Source organism: Tinamus guttatus, unplaced genomic scaffold (assembly GCF_059628265.1).
Source record: "Tinamus guttatus ecotype Peru unplaced genomic scaffold, ASM5962826v1 Tinamus_guttatus_pri_ptg000749l, whole genome shotgun sequence".
In the NCBI taxonomy this organism is placed as follows: Eukaryota; Metazoa; Chordata; class Aves; order Tinamiformes; family Tinamidae; genus Tinamus; species Tinamus guttatus.
In genome coordinates this window covers 2,440,117-2,458,906 of record NW_028289283.1, presented here as the reverse complement: position 1 = coordinate 2,458,906, position 18,790 = coordinate 2,440,117, and the positions used below count along the sequence as shown (strand labels likewise).

Here is an 18,790-nt window from a genome sequence, read left to right as displayed (position 1 = left end):
GCCCGGCCGCCCGCGCACGGCGCTTCCGGCCGCGGCGGCGCCGGCTTCTGAGGCCGGGTCACGGCGAGGCAGCGCCCCGCCCATTTGGGGCGGGGATTCCCTTAACGGGGCGGGGATTTCCTAAAGAGCGGGGCTGCCTTAAAGGGGCGGGCTTGCCTTAGAGGAGGTGACGTCATCCCCCCTCGCCCGCCTTTGCTGCTCCCTGCGGGGTTTGAGTTTGAGGCAGGAACGGCGGGAGCTGCCGCCCAGGGGAGGGCCCCGGGGAGCAGCCCCCAGTGCAACGCGGCTCTGGGCCTTAAAATACTAGGTCTGAGCTTATTTCCTGCCAAGAAGAACAATCTTCGATAGTTTCAAAGCATTTTTTTTTTCTGGGAAAAGAAAATATTGCTTGCCAAATTCAGTTTACAGTCTTGAGCGCCGTATCTGCAAATATTCACACATTGATTTCACTCACTCCTATGAGCATTGTCAGTGGTTTTCCAGGCAGGACTTGCAGTGTGTATGGACATGATGTGTGTGGGAGGAGAATCTGAGCAGAGCTTCTCATGATGTCACTTGACATCATCCATCAGCCTCAAGACAAAAAAATAAAATTAGCTTCTTTGGATCAGCACAATTAACTTTGGTTACCTTCATTTCCACCCCTAGATAAGCCTTTGTACTATATACTTTGCTCCTCTCTGAGATGCTTTCTTTTACTGTTGTTGAAAATGTGACTTTGTGTATGCCATGACCCTTGTAAAACTTTTCAATTTACCTGTCAGTCAACATGTGTGTCAGTCACATGGAGTTTTATAGTTTAAAATGTTTCTAAAATAAAGGTGTATTATGTCAGTGGCATAAATGAAATACTTATTTTGCCTTTAATGCAGCCATCAAACTTAAGTCCTCTGTGGTGCCCCTTGTGCCTAAGTTTCTGTTCTTGAAACTACAGAGTATACAGTTGTAGATATATTTAAATGAGAATATATAAATCTAACACAATATTGCCAGGGTTCAGGCTATATAGGGGCCTTTTTGTAAGCTTCTTCCATCTCAGGAGATGGAGAGGGTCCTGCCCAGTTCACAGCCCAGGTAACTTGCGCTTGCCATAAATATTTTTTCCCATGGTTCATGCACTGTGTGATATGGATTTATGTGACATTTTTAAGTATTCACATTCTTTTACATTTTTAAAAATTATTTTTACAGAAAAAATAATTCCACCAGTTTATCAAGTTCACCAGAAATGGCTACCAAAATCACTCCTCCACAGCCCTAAGAAACAAAAGTAAACATTTTCACACACACACACAAACACACAAAGTGAGATCTTAATGTGCTCATACATTACCAGTAGCTGAAAACTTCAGAGAAGCAGCAAGAATGTAAAAAGCACAGCAAAGCCAAAATTGTCCATATAATGTGCAGTGAGATGGTGGCTTCTGCCCAGCACATGCATCCATACAAAGCCACCTCCTGGCTGCCTTAGCAAAGGAGACGCGCCAGGGCTGCACCCATTTCTTCAGGGGATCTCTGAGATGCCTCTGAAGAGCAAGAAACCTTATGGACATCCAGGAAATTGTGGCCCAGATGTCTGTCTGAGTGCCTCCCCTCCACTTACACAGCAGGTCTCTTCAAGAGACAGGACCAGCCGCCCTGTTTTCCTTACTCTAACCATTATAAAGCTACAATATGTAAAATAACCTGGTATCTCATCTTTTAATGGAGCACCCCCTAAAAGGAAAATTCCTGTCGCTTACAGGCAAATGCTACAGGTGGCTGGTGCTCCGCAAAGAGCAATATTAAACTTGCTGGACTAGGTCCATGACCTTGACACTATCAAGGTGATCAGAACATAGCTGTATGTGACACAGAGTGCCTTGTTCAGGCCTCAAGGAAGGAACATACTTATCAGTCCTTCATTCCCCACACCCCTTTACTCTGCAGGCCGCTTCTACACCTCAACACTGCCCTAAAAATAAATAAATAAAAATAAATAAAGGAATGGAACATTTCTAAGTAGAAAGCATTACTGAAGCAAGCAATTGAACTAAGGAGGTGCGGAAAAGCCTGTCGCTAATCTCAGTCCAAACGTACATAAAACTGGTCAGCAAACACCACGTGCTCCATTTGTCTGCGATGGTTTGCACAGACTGGCCCAGGTAGCAAAGTCGGTTCCTCTGCACAGATTGGCATGGGTGCACATTCACACACCGCCCAGCGCCGTGCGCACGGCGTACGTACACCGACTGCGTTCGGTGGAGCCTCAATAAGTGGGTGCAACCTGGGGAAGACGCACCAGATTAAGTACAAAATAAAGGAAGAAAGAAATCATAAATAAATAAATATATATTAATAGTTTTAGCAGAGTTGGGGTTTTTTTTTTTGTTTTGTTTTGTTTCTGTTTTGTTTTTTCTTTCGCTCTGCAGACGAAGAACCCCGCAGGGATCAGCTGCAAACGCCCTTCCCGCGGGGCCGCCTCCCGCAGCGGGGCCGGGGCTGGGAGCGGGGCCGGAACCGAGGCCGGAACCGAGGCCGGGGCCGGGAGCGGGGCGAGGGCCGGGGCCGCCTCCCGGCGGCGGCGGCGGCAGCAGCGGTGGCAGGTGCGCGGTGGCAGCGGGGCCCCGCTGCTCTACTCTGCTCTGCGCCCTCCGCCGCGTTTTCGCTGCAGGGCTTCAGCGAGGCAAAACGCCACCAAAGCGCCTCTCCACGCAGCCCCCGCTCCGTAACTTCTTCACAAAAAAAAAAAAAAAAAAGTGAAAAACAAGCTCGGCGGGTGCTTCCTATGCAGAAAGTTCCGGGACGCTCGTCTCAAACGCCTCTTTTCAGCCAAGGAGAGCTGGGCACCAGCGCTGTGGGAAGCTGTGTTGCCTCCACGAGGCCGAGCCGGACGTCTGTGAGCAGCCGCCGTGGCCACCATGGCTCTTGGGAGCTTCTGGTGGCCCAGCTACCTGCTGGTCATTGCCTGCCTGGCAGCGGCACCGTCCAGAAGTCAGGACTGCTCGGTGGAGAAAATGGACAACACCATCATCAACATAAACCTAGCGCTCTCCCAGGGCGTCAGGGGCACAGAGCCGGTTTACACCTCAAGCCCGGGAGCTTGCGTACGTGCTTGCTGCTCAGGAAAACCACTGCCAGGTAACGCTTTGTTCTTTGCTGCTCTCTGTTACTGCTTACGGAACACTTGGAATTTGTCCGGGCTTGTGCGGCTTCTCCACGAGAAGGCACAAGGCATTTCTGCATACCCCACACTGAAACATTAATCTGTTACCGGGAATATTAATTGCTTAGAGTATCAGCCAATGATGCAAGATGTTAATGCTGGACCCTGGAATGAAGAAACAGCTCCGATTTTTTTTTGAGGGCTAAAACCTCTCAGACGCCCACCCCGCAAGGTGTCTAACCACAGCTAGCAGCCGGACACACCACCAAGTAACTGGCACCGGGTGCTGCATTTAATTTCAGCCAGAAAAGGGAGCGTTTACCCTCCCCTGTGCCTGCTCGCTTTCATCGAGCCCTCAGAGCAGCGTGAGGTCCAGCAGCAAATAGAAACAACCGTTACCGAGCCAAGAGACTCCAGGGATGTGGTGGGAGAAGTGAACAAATAATCCCCCTCCCCAGAAGTAATAATGGGGAGGTTTTCCTGTCTATCTGGATTTACAAGCAACAAAGTACTACAGAAAGTGGTGCTGATGTGGTGGGATCTGCACACAGGCCTTACATGAGGGGTGGATAAGGGCTTAGACTCACCACCTCTTTCCCAGAGTCTGTTTGTACAGGAAGAGGAAGGGGTGACCCTTTGCATCCTGGCCTTGGGCCATTCTTTTGCCGTCCCCGTGCTGCCTTTCCTGGAGCAGTGTGATATACGAGCTGCTTTCCTCTTACTCACACCAGGAAAATTTTAAGTTAACAGGATATAGCCTATTATCAAGATGCTATAGAAGTTACTGCTGCTGAAACATGTACATATTATTTTTTTGCAGGAGACAAAAAGTGTAACCTGATGATTTTCGATGCTCGAAGGACAAGCACACATCCAAACTGCTATCTTTTTTATTGCCCTAGCGCAGCGGCCTGTCCAACGAAACCAGCAATGGGACTTGTGAGCTACAAGATAACTAGAGGTAAACCATACAAAAAAAAGCTAGGGATCCCCATGCTAGATGGCTTTTGCTCTCATGACTTCAGGAGCAAGCAGGTATTTGGGGGTTGCATTTTTAGCAAAAGCATATAAAAGAAGCACTGTAAAACCTGGAAAATGCTTTTCTTTTGCTTGCTGGACAGGAGTGTGTTCAGAGAGTGTTTGCACAGGCTCAGCTTCCAGCTAGAGTAACAACATCCCACCATTGGAAAGTTGCCATGCGTAGTTTTTACTTGCTTAAAACAAAAAGTTGCTTCTATTTTGATATTTTCTATTTGAGGAAAATTTCCTGTACATAGTGCTGACGAGTATTGCTGAAACAGATAGCAACATGGTGACCTTGTAGCTGTCTGCATATTTAAAGGGTTCACACGACTGATGAAGACCATGCATGTACAAGGAGAAACTCTGAGCAAATGTTCGGCAAGCCACAGAGCATTGCTGTGATGTTAGTAACTGGGAAAATTAATAATTGATTTCTGTTTCCAGTTAGGGAACCTGAAGCACAGATGCGAAGTGACTAAACTCAAAGTTTTATGGCATGTGGGCTGCACACTCCAAATTTTCTCTCTATCTGTGCTCTGGCAATTTGAATAGAAAGTCTCACTTGTTGTCTGACATCGACTTAAAACAGACCGGTTTGAACTCCTCAGTGAAGCAACTGAGAATTAGGCTGTCCTGCCAAGGGTACATAAGGTAGTTTTAGTGTGGCTGCTTGAGAGAGCAGGAATTTTGTATTTCCAGAGGCTGAACTTCTACTGAAAAAGTGCACTTTTCCTAGAGGAACTATGCATATAGCAACAGCAGGGATATGTAGAAGGATTATTTGCATAATGCTACCAAATAATTTTGTGCAGACACAATCGCACAGGAATTGGGCTAGTGCAGTGTGCAACAGGCGGGTTGCACACCTGTAAGGTTTTCATTACATTCTCTTTTCCCACCCCCCCAAATGCATACAGGGTCTGAAAAGACTCCATTGCCTGTGCTGTCTGTTTTGCATTTTGCATTTTTTGGCCTCTGTGAGCATTGAATCATGAAAAGATTATGCCAGCTTATTCACATTGTGTTCCTATAATAAACTTTCAAAGGTAGCTACCATGTGGTGTCAGTACTGACAACCCTTTCAAGCTTTGTTTTTTCAAATGAGAATATGCGTGTGGTTACACAGAAACCCAAACTAAAAGTGAGGACTACAGCTATTGGTCATAAAGAAAGCAACTTAAAATACCGAAGATATCAAGTAGTGACATTTTTTGTTTTTAACTATTCTTGCAGCCTGTTAACTAATGGAAACAACCTATGGCTTGTGAAGCAAGGCATATCCTGGTTCCTGTAGCAAAGAGCTCGAGCTGGAAAAGGAAGAGCATTTCTGGTTTCTGCTTTTGTGGAGCTTGGATTTTCCACCCTATTAAGTTAGCTAGGCAAGACCAGCAAATTCCCTCAAAGTATGCTAGTAGCATGGCCCTGCCTTGCACACCGCACTGCTGAGCAAGCACATCTGGGAGCTTGTAGTCTAACAGGGAGACAACAAATACCTTACGGTCCGTGCTTCATGCTGAAAACATAGGGTAGAGTTAGTTAATGCAGGCACTTACATTGGTCTGAATGCTGCAGAGCAGCAACGATGCTCAACTCCTGCATGGGATTTGTAGCTGCCAAGTGTTGTTACGCCTGTCTTGCAGAAAGAGATACAGAGTCCCGGGGAGAGGACTTGCCTTGTAATTTTTCTATTGAAATGTGCGACTTCAGCCTGGTCAGAGTGTCCATGGGAGAACCCTGGGAACAGGGAATGATCAACAGGTTGGGGGCTGGCTCGGTGGCAGTGACCGGACATTTCATTGCTGGTGCGGAAATGTGCTCTGCCTTTGTCCATATGGTTTCTCATTAGGTAAGGCCTGAGCAATTTGTTATTTCCTAAATCACTTCCTAAAATCAATATGGCTCTTCTAGAAGTCAGCCCTTGTGGTTGAAGCCCATTTAGGGTCTCGCGTTACTAACAAGGTGGTGCTTGGCCACAGGTTTATTATGAAAAGTGATGCCTCTGGTTCAAGTTAAATCACGATGCCTTTGTTTAAAGCACTTTTTTTTTTTTTTTCCCCTAGTGGAGTCAGAAGGCTCGAAAGTATATCGGAACAGTAGCCCAATAGGTTTCTCTCTATGTGTAGTAAAACTGAGAAGAATCCCTCCAGATATGAAAGAATTGCGAGCTGAAAATGAAGTGACTGAATATATCATGACTTTTTATTATTTCAATTCCATGAGAGTTAGCAAGCGTCTTTCAATAAAGCGAGGAGTGAGAGTCAGAACTGCTCAAGAACATGTCTCCTTTCAAAACTCCCTGTGGCAGCTAGACAATAACAGTATAAAATCCTGACATAGGATCTGTGCCAGCAGTCTTTCCAAGGACTTTTGGTCTATGGCAGGATTTATATTTGAAAAGCATGTTTTACCATGATCATGGAAAAACGGAACTCACTGCCAGGCTTTACCTGGCTTTTGGGAACTTGAGCAATATTTGTTTGCATTCACCATGCAAGACACTAAATCCTTGAATTATTTCAATTGCAATTGCATGTATCCTGTAGGGAAAACACTTTGCTGTGTGGTAAAAGCTCAACTAGCGATCTTAGGTCCTTCATTGGCCAACTATTTGATCAGAGATTTATTTTGTAAGTTGTACAGGCCTGGTTCACTGCCATGTAGTATATAAGCTGCAGGAATACAATCTATATTGTTGCAGTTGAGGAGGACTAATCTCATAGAAATTAGCAACTGTTCCTACTTTGTCTGTAAATAGATGTCTCAGGGATCTTATGTAGTATAATATCACAGTGCTAGTCGTGCATGGAACCAGAGTAGCGCACTTTTACATACTTATTCCAGGTGATCCTGAAGCTTGAGAGACTTCTCATCAAAGCACCCAGACTGCTACAGATGTCCCACATGGCTTTTGGCAAATCCCTTAGCTTCTCACCACTCAGTTCCCAGCTTGTAAAATGGACATATTATTGCTACCCTTGATCCTAAGACAATTCTTGCATGTGAATTAAATTATATCCAATAATCACAGATTGATATTACAAGAAAGGAGAGTATCTAATTATCTCGGTGGAAATGTGTAAGTCAAATGAATAAAAGTGATGTTTTATCTACTTCTTTATTGAATGAGTCTGAGAACTGATTAAAGGCAATGGGCCTACTCATTCTGCTTTTCACCTCCGAATACACACTTACACGTAGGCAGTATATTCATATTGCATAAAACTTGACTAAATTTGGATGATGGTTCTGCATGGGTGAATTACGTACAAAGCTGCAGTCAGTCTGATGTACCCAGGTCTGAAGCTGGGAGGTCTTATGTCATGGGCAGAATTTCAAGTCAGTCTGCATATTTTAAAATAAAGGACAATCTCAATGCCTCAGATTGACCAGCATTACTTTTTGGATTCCCTTTATATTCCTTTTACTAAGAAAAAAAAAATGATGAGAGTAAGCCTGTCATAGTCAAAAAATAGATTGAATAATTAAATACCAATATTTCCTTTCTGTTTCTAGACATCCAAGCTCTGGAGGATACAGCCTTCAGAAATGGATACTCTTTGTCTTTTGGTGCTGGAGACTTTACTTCTCGCAGTCCAGTGAGCCGTCTGAATCATGCCGCTGCTTTGCAACAATCTGATTTTCACCCAACACCTGAACTCCCAAACCATGTGGCCAAGCAGGTAGACAGTAGTGAATTTCCTACAGATTCACTTAAAATGCAAGGTCAAAAACATCCTGAAAGCTTCAACTCCACCCCATGGCAGAAAGTCAATAACTTGCTGCCTACAAAGGCATCCTTCTCTGTTCGAAGTGGAAATTTCTCAACTTCACTCTCCATGGCTCAGCCCAGTGGCCCTGAAGCCAGCAGTGCTCCTCTGCCTACAAGTGTCACCAGGCTGCAGTCCAGTACGAGCTCTCTGCCAGCTGCTGCTGCTAAACCTGGTGCTCTCACCACCACCACAGAGACCTTCCTGCCTAGAGCTGAACCTGGCAGACCAGCTGCCCGCACTGCTGCTACTCATGTTCCTTTTTCAAGTCCCAGGACTTCTACCCCTACAGCCAAATGGGTGACCACAAATGGCAGCACCGAGCCAAGGTGGAGAGGGGCAGCCACCCCTCGGACACCAGCAGCTGTCTCCTCCAGGGACAGCAGCCATGTCACCCTCCACTCTTCAGATCTCACTCTGCCTGGTAATGAGTCCCCCGGGGCTTTCCAAAACACCCATCAGAGTTTTGAGCCATCTGATTCACCAAGCTACTTGCTGGAGGGCCTTCTGAGGCAGGGGGATGTCATTCGTCTGGGAGAAAAAAACAGTCTTGTAGCAGCTTTATTTTTTGGGGTGATATTCCTGTTACTAGTTATTGCACTGACAGGGAAGAAAGTCCATGAATCACTTCAGAAGAGACGCTACACCAGGCTGGATTACTTGATCAATGGAATATATGCGGATGTGTGATGGGAAGGGGAGAGGGAAATGGGCAGGTAAGGGGAAACCTGCTTGTTGGTGAAAGGTCTGCTCTGAAACTGAGCAGTAGATGCTGGAATCTTGGAAGAGGATGTCTTCTGTTTTCCCTTGTGGCCACAAATGGGAAAGAAGCAAGTGATTTTGGTGGAAAACAGAACTGCTTTTTCTACACTGTGCTATAATATATAACATTTTGTGTATTACTAAATCTTAAAAATAAACACTCATATCCCAGGTAAACTAAGAAGTTATTTATTTTATGGAAAAAACTATCTAAGAGCTTAATCTGTACTCTGTGACAAGATTAGTGGAATGGAAGTACATCTAACATTGAGCACTTGTACAGCATATGAGCATTTTAGTGCTGTTTTGCCCCCAAATTCCGAAGTATTTCACAGAATTCTGGCAATATTTACTATATCTGTGGCCTTCAAGGTGTACTTGCCAGCAGAGTTTTGCGTCTGAATGGTTTGGGGTTCAAACAGTAAAAGTTGCACTCTATGTACCATACATTGCTTAACTCTCCTTAGTTATGTGAAGTTTATTGATCTTTTGTGCTTTCAGCTGCACACAACATGCCTTTGTCATAGCTATCCTTAGAATGACATGCCACAAATTTGTGTTTACCCTTTCCAAAGAGAAAGGTAAGACAATTATTTTTTTTCCAGCATATGTCAGAGAGGTTTTATCATATCGAAGTCTAGGAACCTGCAAACAAGCTCTTCTGTGGCAAAGGCCTGTCCAGGTGACTTGGCACCTGTATGAAAGAGAATCCATTCTAGCCAACCTAAATCTGTTACAGGTGAGACCCACCAGCTAATCACAGAGCAGAAACTCATGAAGGGGGCTTAGCAAAGACAGCAGCTTTTTCTTGGATAGAAGACACAATAGGTGTGGTCTCCAGTTTCCTAATGTCTGGAAGGACCAAAGGGTAGTGAGAAAGTTTGAAAGGCAATCTGTGCTCAAGGCTGCCTACCTCAGAGAAGCTTCCAACAGAAATAGATGTATGAGCCTGCAAAACTTGGACTTCTGCACTACCTTGCAGCTTTTGAAGAGCTACTAGCCTTGGTGGTGGGCTTGCTGTCCCTCCCAAGCAGCAGGGATCGCCCTTCTCTGACAGCACATCTTTTTTGTTTCTAGAGTCGTCTTCATGTGTCTGGCAACAATCAAACCTGCTATGAGTTTTCCCATCTCAGGCAAAGGAGATGAACAAAGATGTGTGTACACATCCACCATTTGCCATGCAGCTTCCTGTTCCATATTATTTGTGTTTTTTTCCCCCATCGCTACCCAGTCTAAATGTGTTTGCAGAATGCAAGACTAGCTATCAAAGCATCGGTGTGGCAGGCAGCATAATCACTGGCAAACCTGGGGACAGGGAAGGAAGGCTGCCTCCTGAATACAAGGAAATAATGTTATTACAAAATGTGAAGAGTAACTCATGTCCAAGAGGTTCTGAGATCTGTCAAGTTTAGTGTGGTGGCAAGTAGACGTGTTCCAAAAAGGGCCTGTGGGCCGTTTTTTTGAGAACTCCAACAATAACCTCATGCAGAAAATTTTCTGAAAATTCCATTATTCAAAGATCAAAGAAAAGTCATTGTTCCTTATGTCAAGAAGTTGAATTCTTACTCTATGTGGGCTGCAAATTGCTTTATAGATAGAAAAACAGCTGGTTTTCTACGTTGCTTAAGCCTTACAGTGCTTAAATGAGAACCATTCTGGGTAACTTCTTAAAAGTGAACAAAATAACAAAAGAAAAGTATCTCAAATTCAGTGTACTTTGTTTAACCTTCCTCCCCCCCCCCTTTTTTTTTATATAACTATTTCCATGGGTCTCTGGTCAGGGAATGTGAGGAGGGGAGGAAACATTTGGGGAAAATGAGTTAATAAAATGAAAAGTATTAGGTCCCGTTGTTGGCTGTAATGTTATAGGCACAGACCTGAGGTTCACTGTTTTTCTTTATAAAGAAAGGCAACTTAGAAACCTTGTACATTGCCTGGGCCAGCAGCTCACTACAGGAGAGGTGTTGGGGAACAACCCCGGAATCCTTATCACTTATTTCTACTGTAGTAACAGATTTGTTTTGAATCATAGAATAGAATCATAGAATCATAGAATGCTTAGGGTTGGAAGGGACCTCTAGAGATCATCTAGTCCAACCCCCCTGCATACGCAAGGACACCTAGAGCACGTGGCACAGGACTGCATCCAAGCGGGTTTTGAAGATCTCCAGAGAAGGAGACTCCACAACCTCTCCGGGCAGCCTGTTCCAGTGCTCTGTCACCCTCACTGTTAAGAAATTTTTCCTTAAGTTCCTATGGAATTTTTGATGTTTCAGTTTCCGGCCATTTCCTCTAGTCCTATCAGTGGCCACCACTGAAAAGAGACCATGACCGTCCTCTGCACTCCCTCCCTTGAGGTATTTATATACACTGATTAGATCCCCTCTCAGCCTTCTCTTCTCCAGGCTGAACAGGCCCAGCTCTCTCAGCCTCTCCTCGTAGGGCAGATGTTCCAGGCCCCTGATCATCCTTGTAGCCCTGCGCTGGACTCTCTCCAGCAGCTCCACATCCCTCTTGTACTGTGGAGCCCAGAACTGGACACAATACTCCAGATGCGGCCTCACCAGGGCTGAGTAGAGGGGCAGGATCACCTCCCTCGACCTGCTAGAGATGCTCTTCTTAATGCACCCCAGGATTCCATTGGCCTTCTTGGCCATGAGGGCACACTGCTGCCTCATGGTCAACTTATCATCCACCATGACACCCAGGTCTTTCTCTGCAGAGCTGCTCTCCACAAGGTCGGTCCCCAGCCTGTACTGGTGTCTGGGGTTATTCCTCCCCAGGTGCAGAACCTTGCACTTGGCCTTGTTGAATTGCATGAGGTTTTTCACCGCCCAGTTGTCCAGTCTGTCCAGGTCCCTCTGGATGGCAGCACAGCCCTCTGGGGTATCGGCTACTCCTCCCAGTTTCGTGTCATCAGCAAACTTGCTGAGGGAGCACTCTGTGCCTTCATCCAGGTCATTGATGAATAAATTGAACAGGACTGGACCAAGGACTGACCCCTGGGGGACCCCACTAGCCACAGGCCTCCAACTAGACTCTGCACCGCTGATCACCACTCTCTGGGCCCTGCCATCCAGCCAGTTCCTAATCCACCTCAGCATCCACTCATCTATCCCACACTGCTGGAGCTTGCCCAGGAGGATGTTGTGAGGGACGGTGTCAAAAGCCTTGGTGAAGTCGAGATAGACAACATCCACCACTCTCCCCTCGTCTATCCAGCCGGTCATTTCATCATAGAAGGCTATCAGGTTAGTCAGGCAAGATTTCCCCTTGGTGAATCCATGCTGACTACTCCTGAGCACCTTCTTGTCCTCCATGTGCCTGGAGACAACGGCCAGTATGAGCCGTTCCATTGCTTTTCTGGGGACGGAGGTGAGGCTCACTGGCCTGTAGTTGCCTGGGTCCTCCTTCTTGCTTTTTTTGAAGACTGGCGTGACATTGGCCTTCTTCCAGTCTTCCGGCACCTCCCCCGTTCTCCAGGATCTTTCAAAGATGATGGAGAGCGGCTTAGCTATGGCATCTGCCAGCTCCCGCAGCACTCTGGGGTGCATCCAGAGTGGAGGAGAGGCAGTATTAATTGATATGGTAGATCCAGAGTGGAGGAGAGGCAGTATTAATTGATATGGTAGAACACAGTAGAGAGACATTCAAGAGAAGGTTGGCACAAGGTTACTGACAGCATTCAGCATGTATTTGGCCAGTGTAGTTAAGAACACTCTCTTTAGACAACCAACCCATCCCGCATTGTGATTAAGAGGAGTATAGCAGTCAGAGAGCTGCATGTGTGCCACAGGTGATTTGGTGAGGAAGCTGAGCTGCTTGGCTTCTCACTATTTTTAAGTGAAAGAAATGAATTTAGATTTTCTTATATCAATCGTTTTTTATGCTGGAGCAAAGAAGGGCAGATACTAGGCAGGTGTACTGAAAAGCTTACCTTTTTATTGCCATCCTTAGGAGCATATGGGAAGTTATGTTACCTGTCTGGGTCTGGGTTCTGCAGGGGAATTTAAATACATTTGAACGCTAGAGGGCAACAAGAGTTTATTAAACAGAATCGAGAAGTTCGTGGATGTCAATTTATTCTTTTTTTAGCTATCTCAATTTTTAACTTTCCAAGCAAAATAATTTCTAAGAAAGCTGTCCTGTTCTTGGTGCAGGACACTTTTAAAGCTACCTACTATATCACATAGTGGTAGTGAACCAGTATAGAAAAAAAAAGTAAAACATTGAATGTATTATCTTTTGTATTTTAATAATGTTAAATCGGGATGTATTATGAGTTACATATTGACATTGTCATTTAACAAAGCAGGATAGAGAGATTTCCTATAGCCGTTCTTTGAACAATGATGCTAAGGGTATGTACTTTGGAGCTTACTTGTTTGTCTGGATTATGCTCTTGCAGTACGAAAGAGTAAAGATGTAAGATGTAGTAGCTGCAAAATAACCATCAAGTTTCTGTTACACTTTTCAATGCTGCTTATGTAAAATTGCAGTGCACTCTTCCGTTTTCCATTGCTTGTTCCTTTGGTTTCAAATGTGCCCCACACTCACTGATGGAAAGTGCACAAGCAGCAACAAACCTTTGCAGATAGTTCAGCAGCTGAGCAGATCTGTTTGTGTTAGGGAGAAAATTAGGTATAATCTTCCCACCCTAAAGTAAATAAAAATGTCTTATTTGTGACCTAAAACGAAAGAACAAATCATGTGCCATGATCATCAACCATTATGCTCTGATGACAGTCCATGCACTTTGGGCAGCTTTTTCTAAGCCTTTCCAGTTGTGTTATGGCACAAGACCAAAAGTTGATTCACTTTAATCACACAAAGATTGTAATAAATGCTGTAGCTGCTTGTTTCATGTTGTTGTTTTATTGTGTTGAGCAAACAACACGTGTAATATACGAAGTTATATAGACTGTCATGATCAAAACCGTTTTGTGGTGCTGCGCAGTAAGGCAAATGGCCCACATTTTACCATAACCAATGGAAACAATTATAAAGAAACTTAAAAAAATGCACCTGTACTTGAGGTGGGTGAGGAAAGAGCACATAACCCCGACCTCAAAGGACTGCAACACTTTAGACTTGCTTTTGCTCTTAGGCTTCTGCAGTTCTTCAGAATATCAAAGGACAAAACGTAAAACCACGGTTCGTTTTCCCCTTTATTCTTGATGGAGAGTTTATAAACAAATAATGAATGTATTTTTCACTTTCAGTGTAGCTATGCTGGATCTGTGTTTTCTGTATGTTATATTACCTGTCTTTGTGAAAAAATATCTGAGTTGTGCATTAACTCTTCTCTATTTCCTCCACCATACAAAGTATAATTTTCTTCATTATCAAAATAGGTTTAGATATTCAGTGCCTGGGAAGCTTTTAGGGCTTGGGTTAGGGGTTAGGGTTAGGGGTTAGGATTAGGGTTAGGGGTTAGGTGTTAGGGTTAGGGTTAGGTTTAGGGGTTAAGGTTAGGGTTAGGGTTAGTGTTAGGTTAGAGTTAGGGTTAGGGGTTAGGCTCAGGGTTAGGGTTAGTGTTTAGGGTTTAGGATTAGGGTTAGGGTTAGGGGTTAGGGTTAGGGGTTAGGGTTAGATTCGGGTTTGGGTTAGGGGTTATTGTTAGGGTTAGGGTTTAGGGTTAGGGTTTTAGGGTTTAGGGATCAAGGCTAGGGTTAGAGTTAGGAGTTAGGAGTTAGGGTTAGGGTTTTGTGGTTAGGGTTAGGGTTAGGATTAGGGTTAGAGGTAGGGTTAGGTTAGGGTTAGGGTTAGGGGTTATAGTTAATATTATGGTTAGGGTTAGGGTGTAGCGTTAGGGTTAGGTTTAGGGTTAGGGTTTAGGAGTTAGGGTTAGGGTTTAGGGTTAGGGGTTAGCGTTAAGGTTAGGGTTAGGGTTAGGGTTATGTTTAAGATTAGCTTTAGGGTTAGGTTTGGATTATGTTTAGGGTTAGGGGTTAGGGTTAGGTTTTATGCTTAGGGTTACGTTTTGGGTTAGGGTTAGAGTCAGGTTTGAGGGATAGGGGTAGGGTTAGGGTTAGGATTAGGGTTAGGATTTAGAGTTAGGGTTAGCTTTAGGGTTAGGATTAGGGTCTTTTTTTTTTTTTTTTTTTTTTTTGCTTCTAAAAAAAGAATTGAAAATTTCATCACACCAACAACAGAAGAAATACCCCATAGTTACTAGATTATCTGTGCACCACGTAGTTTCTCTAAGAAATTAGCAAGCAATTTACATCTAGAACCACTTCAAGCTGTGAGAGGTTAGACTGTCTGAGCCATAGGCATATTTTGAAATATTTGTAGTCCTCATGGAGACCGCAGAGGTGTTTTTTAAAAACACTAGGATTGTCAGGGTGGCTATTGCGCCTTCAAATCTCACTGAAATGAGTCTGCTGTTTAGTGGAGTTTTTGAGTCTCTGAGTAAACTTTCCTGTTTGCCTGTATGAAGGAGCCTTTTTTTTTCCCCACCTCTAAATCCAACTTCCACTGACCCTACGGAAATTCTCTTGTGCAGCCCAAATAATTTATGAATGAGATGGTGCCTTTATTTCAGTGGCCATGTGCTGCCAGCTTTGTGCATGCAGCTCACATATATGTCAGTGGGAGGTCCTTCTGCACGTGATTTATAGCTATAAGTCAAGTCCTCCCACTTAGTGGCTCATAGCTTTCAAAAACAATTGCCTTTTAGGATGACATGGCTTCTCAGCCCAGAGGTAAAATTTATGAAAGAATCTGAGGACAATTTTGCAGCTGCTTCTGATTATTTAACTATGACAATGTTTTCCTTGTTTTGTTTTGGGGCATGAAATAAGGAGTTCAAATGTTTTTCCATCATGTGATAACTCAGGCACTATTTCTGGAATGAATCCAGATTTGGCACATGCTATATGTTGCCCTTATTGAGCACTCTGCTTCAGAAAGGCCAAAAATAATTTGTTTGTGAGATAGAGTTTTAAACAAGTGAGAACAGCTCGTGCCATGCTGCTACTACTAAACTTAACCAGATACACATGTGGCTTTCCTACATGGACAAATACATAAAACGACAGCATATTCCATTCAAATGAAGACTGTAAAGGATTGCACCTTTTCAGAAGTGACAAATATTAACACTGAAATCTATCCATGTGTTTCATGTGGCAAAAGGCGCAAGCTTCTTGAGATGTGTGTTGGAGACTCCATCTCAAAGGTAATTCAAGTGCCTTGATGTTTTAGTTCCTTGCAGCTGCCAAAAACGGGTGTCACTAGTAACAGCAGACCAGGCAGTACTGATCCCATCAATTGCTAGCTAAAATTATTTCCAGGAACTCCATGTGCACAATAGCTGAAGAGCCACCACTGAACTGCATGTAGCCCACATGCAGTCCCAACACAGCTCACTTCCTCATGTCTGGAGTATCTCCCAGCTCTGTAAACACCACGGATGAAGGTTATCATGGACAGCAGAAGCCATAATCCTGCACAATGGCAAGTTACCATGCAGCAGTGTTAGTTCTTCACAGCAACTAACTCAAGATACTCAGCTGTGTGCTGACATCTACAGCCTAGCTGAGGCTATAGAAAGAACCTGGGCTTGAGAAGTGAGTTAAAAATTTGAGCTTGGGTTCTAGGGTAAAGTCTATAACTTTGTTATTGAACAAGATATTTTTTTCAGTTTAGTTGTTTTTTTTTTCTCTAGGCATGTGAAGGAAAAGAAGGTGATCAGGCAGGAGTAGTCAGCATGGATTCACCAAGGGGAAGTTGTGTTTGACCAACCTGATAGCCTTCTATGATGGGATGACTGGCTGGATGGATGAGGGGAAAGCCGTGGATGTTGTCTACCTTGACTTCAGCAAGGCTTTCCACACAGTCTCCCATAACATCCTAATGGGGAAGCTCAGGAAATGTGAGTTAGATGAGTGGAAAGTGGGGTGGATGGTGGCAGTGGTTGACAACTGGCTGGATGGCAGAGGCTCATGATAAATGGGGTCGAGTCTAGTTGGAGGCCTGTGGCCAGTGGTATCCCCCAGGGATCAGTACTGGGCCCAGTGCTGTTCAACTTCTTCACCAAGGACTTGGGTGAGGGCACAGAGTGCACCCTCAGCAAGCTTGCAGATGACACCAAACTGGGTGGAGTGCCATTCAGAGGGACCTAGAGAGGTTGGAGAGTTGGGCAGAGAGGAATCTCATGAGGTTCAACAAGGAACAAGTGCATGGTCCTGCACCTGGGGAGGAATAACCCCAGGCACCAGGACAGATTAGGGGGTTGATCTGCTGGAAAGCAGCTCCGCAGAGAGGGATTTGGGAACCCTGGTTGACAACAAGTTAACCATTAGGCAGCAGTGTGCCCTTGTGGCCAAGAAGGCCCATGGGATCCTGGCCTTCATGAGGAAGAGCGTTGCCAGCAGGTTGAGGGAGGGGAACCTGCCCCTCTCCTCAGCTCTGGTGAGGCGGCGCTAGATGACCTCTAGAGGTCCCTTCCAACTTCAACCACTCTGTGATTCTGTGATTTTTGCATGAGTGAATGTCAATTGTACCCCAGTTAGATACCCCTTTCATTGCATGTCTTTTTATGAACGAACTAAAGTAAGATAGGTCTCCCCAGGAATGATTTTGTGTATTTCTCATGTGTTTTTTTAATGTAAAATGTAACTGATTTTGTTTAAATCTTTAACTCACCTTAACAGCAAATTTTACCCTACCGTTATCATTTGTGACAGCTCCGTGTCTATCTTCTACCTTTATTTGTTGTGCAGCCCTCCAATTTTCTATCCAATCCTGCTCAAAATATAAGGTTTTACACAGGGAGTGAAAAGGGCAATTTTCCCTTAAATTTGTGGGGTTTTGTTTTCCTTTTGTTTTCAGAATTTTCTATTTAAAGCTGTAGAGTATTTTAAACTTAGACTATAATATTCTAAACTTTCCTTCTTATGAAATAGTGCCTATGTAACAGAGTAATTAATGGGCGATTCACACATCAAGGAGCCAGCACTGCTTTCTGCTCCTGAAAAGATCCTTCTGAAACTACTGAAATGAAAAATAATAGCTCAGAAAAAAGCAGACTTTGTTCTTTGTTTGTCTTAAAGAACCATGACAAAGGCTCCAACTACACTGTAGGCATGAGTCTAAAATGTTTTGTGTTCACTTAAGTATAAATCTTGGCACATTTCTAATGGACAGATCAATAAGAAGAACTGACAGATGCATAGTGAATACTATAAACTTCCCATGTGGGAACTGGGGGAGCTGCAGGGCACGGAATGAGCCCAATCATAATAGCTGTTCTGCTTGTACACTGCAATCAGATATGATTGCATATCTGATATGCAGGGGAGTAAACCGAGTACATAAAGCGAGAGCAAGTGTCAGCTGCACAAACCTTGCTGTATTGTAAATAAAACTACAGAAGGTGCAGAATGAGGGGTAGTGGACAAAGTAGAAGCAGCAAGTGAAAAACTGAATATGCATATATGAATGCCCTTCAAACGTCTCTTTTTTTCCTGTCCTTAAGCGCTTTGTATCTTTCACTCCCCTCGCCCTTTTGTCTTTTTTTAATATTGCAGCCAGGACACATTTTGATATACAGCGTTCACGACTTACTGCTTCCACAGTCTACCATAGGAAGCACATACCCTCAGTAATAACTCCTCCAGTTAAAGTGCCAAGATTCATAAACCACAAATGAAGATGGGCCTCTAAATTGGCATTTCTTTTTCATCTTGAAGCCTTACTTATTTAAAAAAGTGTTTGGTGAAAATAGCATTTTAAATGTATTGTTAAAAGAAAAGATCTCTTAATGTGCCAAGATTAAATGGGGATTTTGTTCTGCATAGCTCTTTTCAGATCATTCTAAAGGTTTTTACAACTGTAGCAAGGAAAAGAAAATCAGTAGAAGTTGCATTAACTGCGAAGCCTGACACTGGAAAAAGCATCGGAAGGAGCTTTATGAGACATGGCTGTTCAGATACTGTCTTTTAGGCAAAGATTCATGTGGCCAAGTACCATCTTAGTGGGCTTGGTTGGGGAGAGAGGGGAAGAAGGAAGGAAGAGAAATGGTTTGGATACCCTCTCTTTAATCACTTTTGTTCTTGAGAAGAAAAAATAGAATCTATTTATTACT

The 18,790-nt window shown here is 44.1% G+C and overlaps 1 protein-coding gene across 1 annotated transcript; it reads left to right on the top strand.

The window, feature by feature from the left end:
* Positions 1-2,900: 2,900 nt before the first annotated feature.
* MANSC1 (MANSC domain containing 1) lies at positions 2,901-8,866 on the top strand. Its single transcript, XM_010214957.2, has 3 exons — positions 2,901-3,120; positions 3,966-4,106; positions 7,682-8,866. The coding sequence occupies exons 1-3, from the start codon at positions 2,901-2,903 to the stop codon at positions 8,623-8,625; spliced, it is 1,305 nt and encodes a 434-aa protein (XP_010213259.2). The 3' UTR covers positions 8,626-8,866.
* The last annotated feature ends 9,924 nt before the right edge of the window (positions 8,867-18,790 follow it).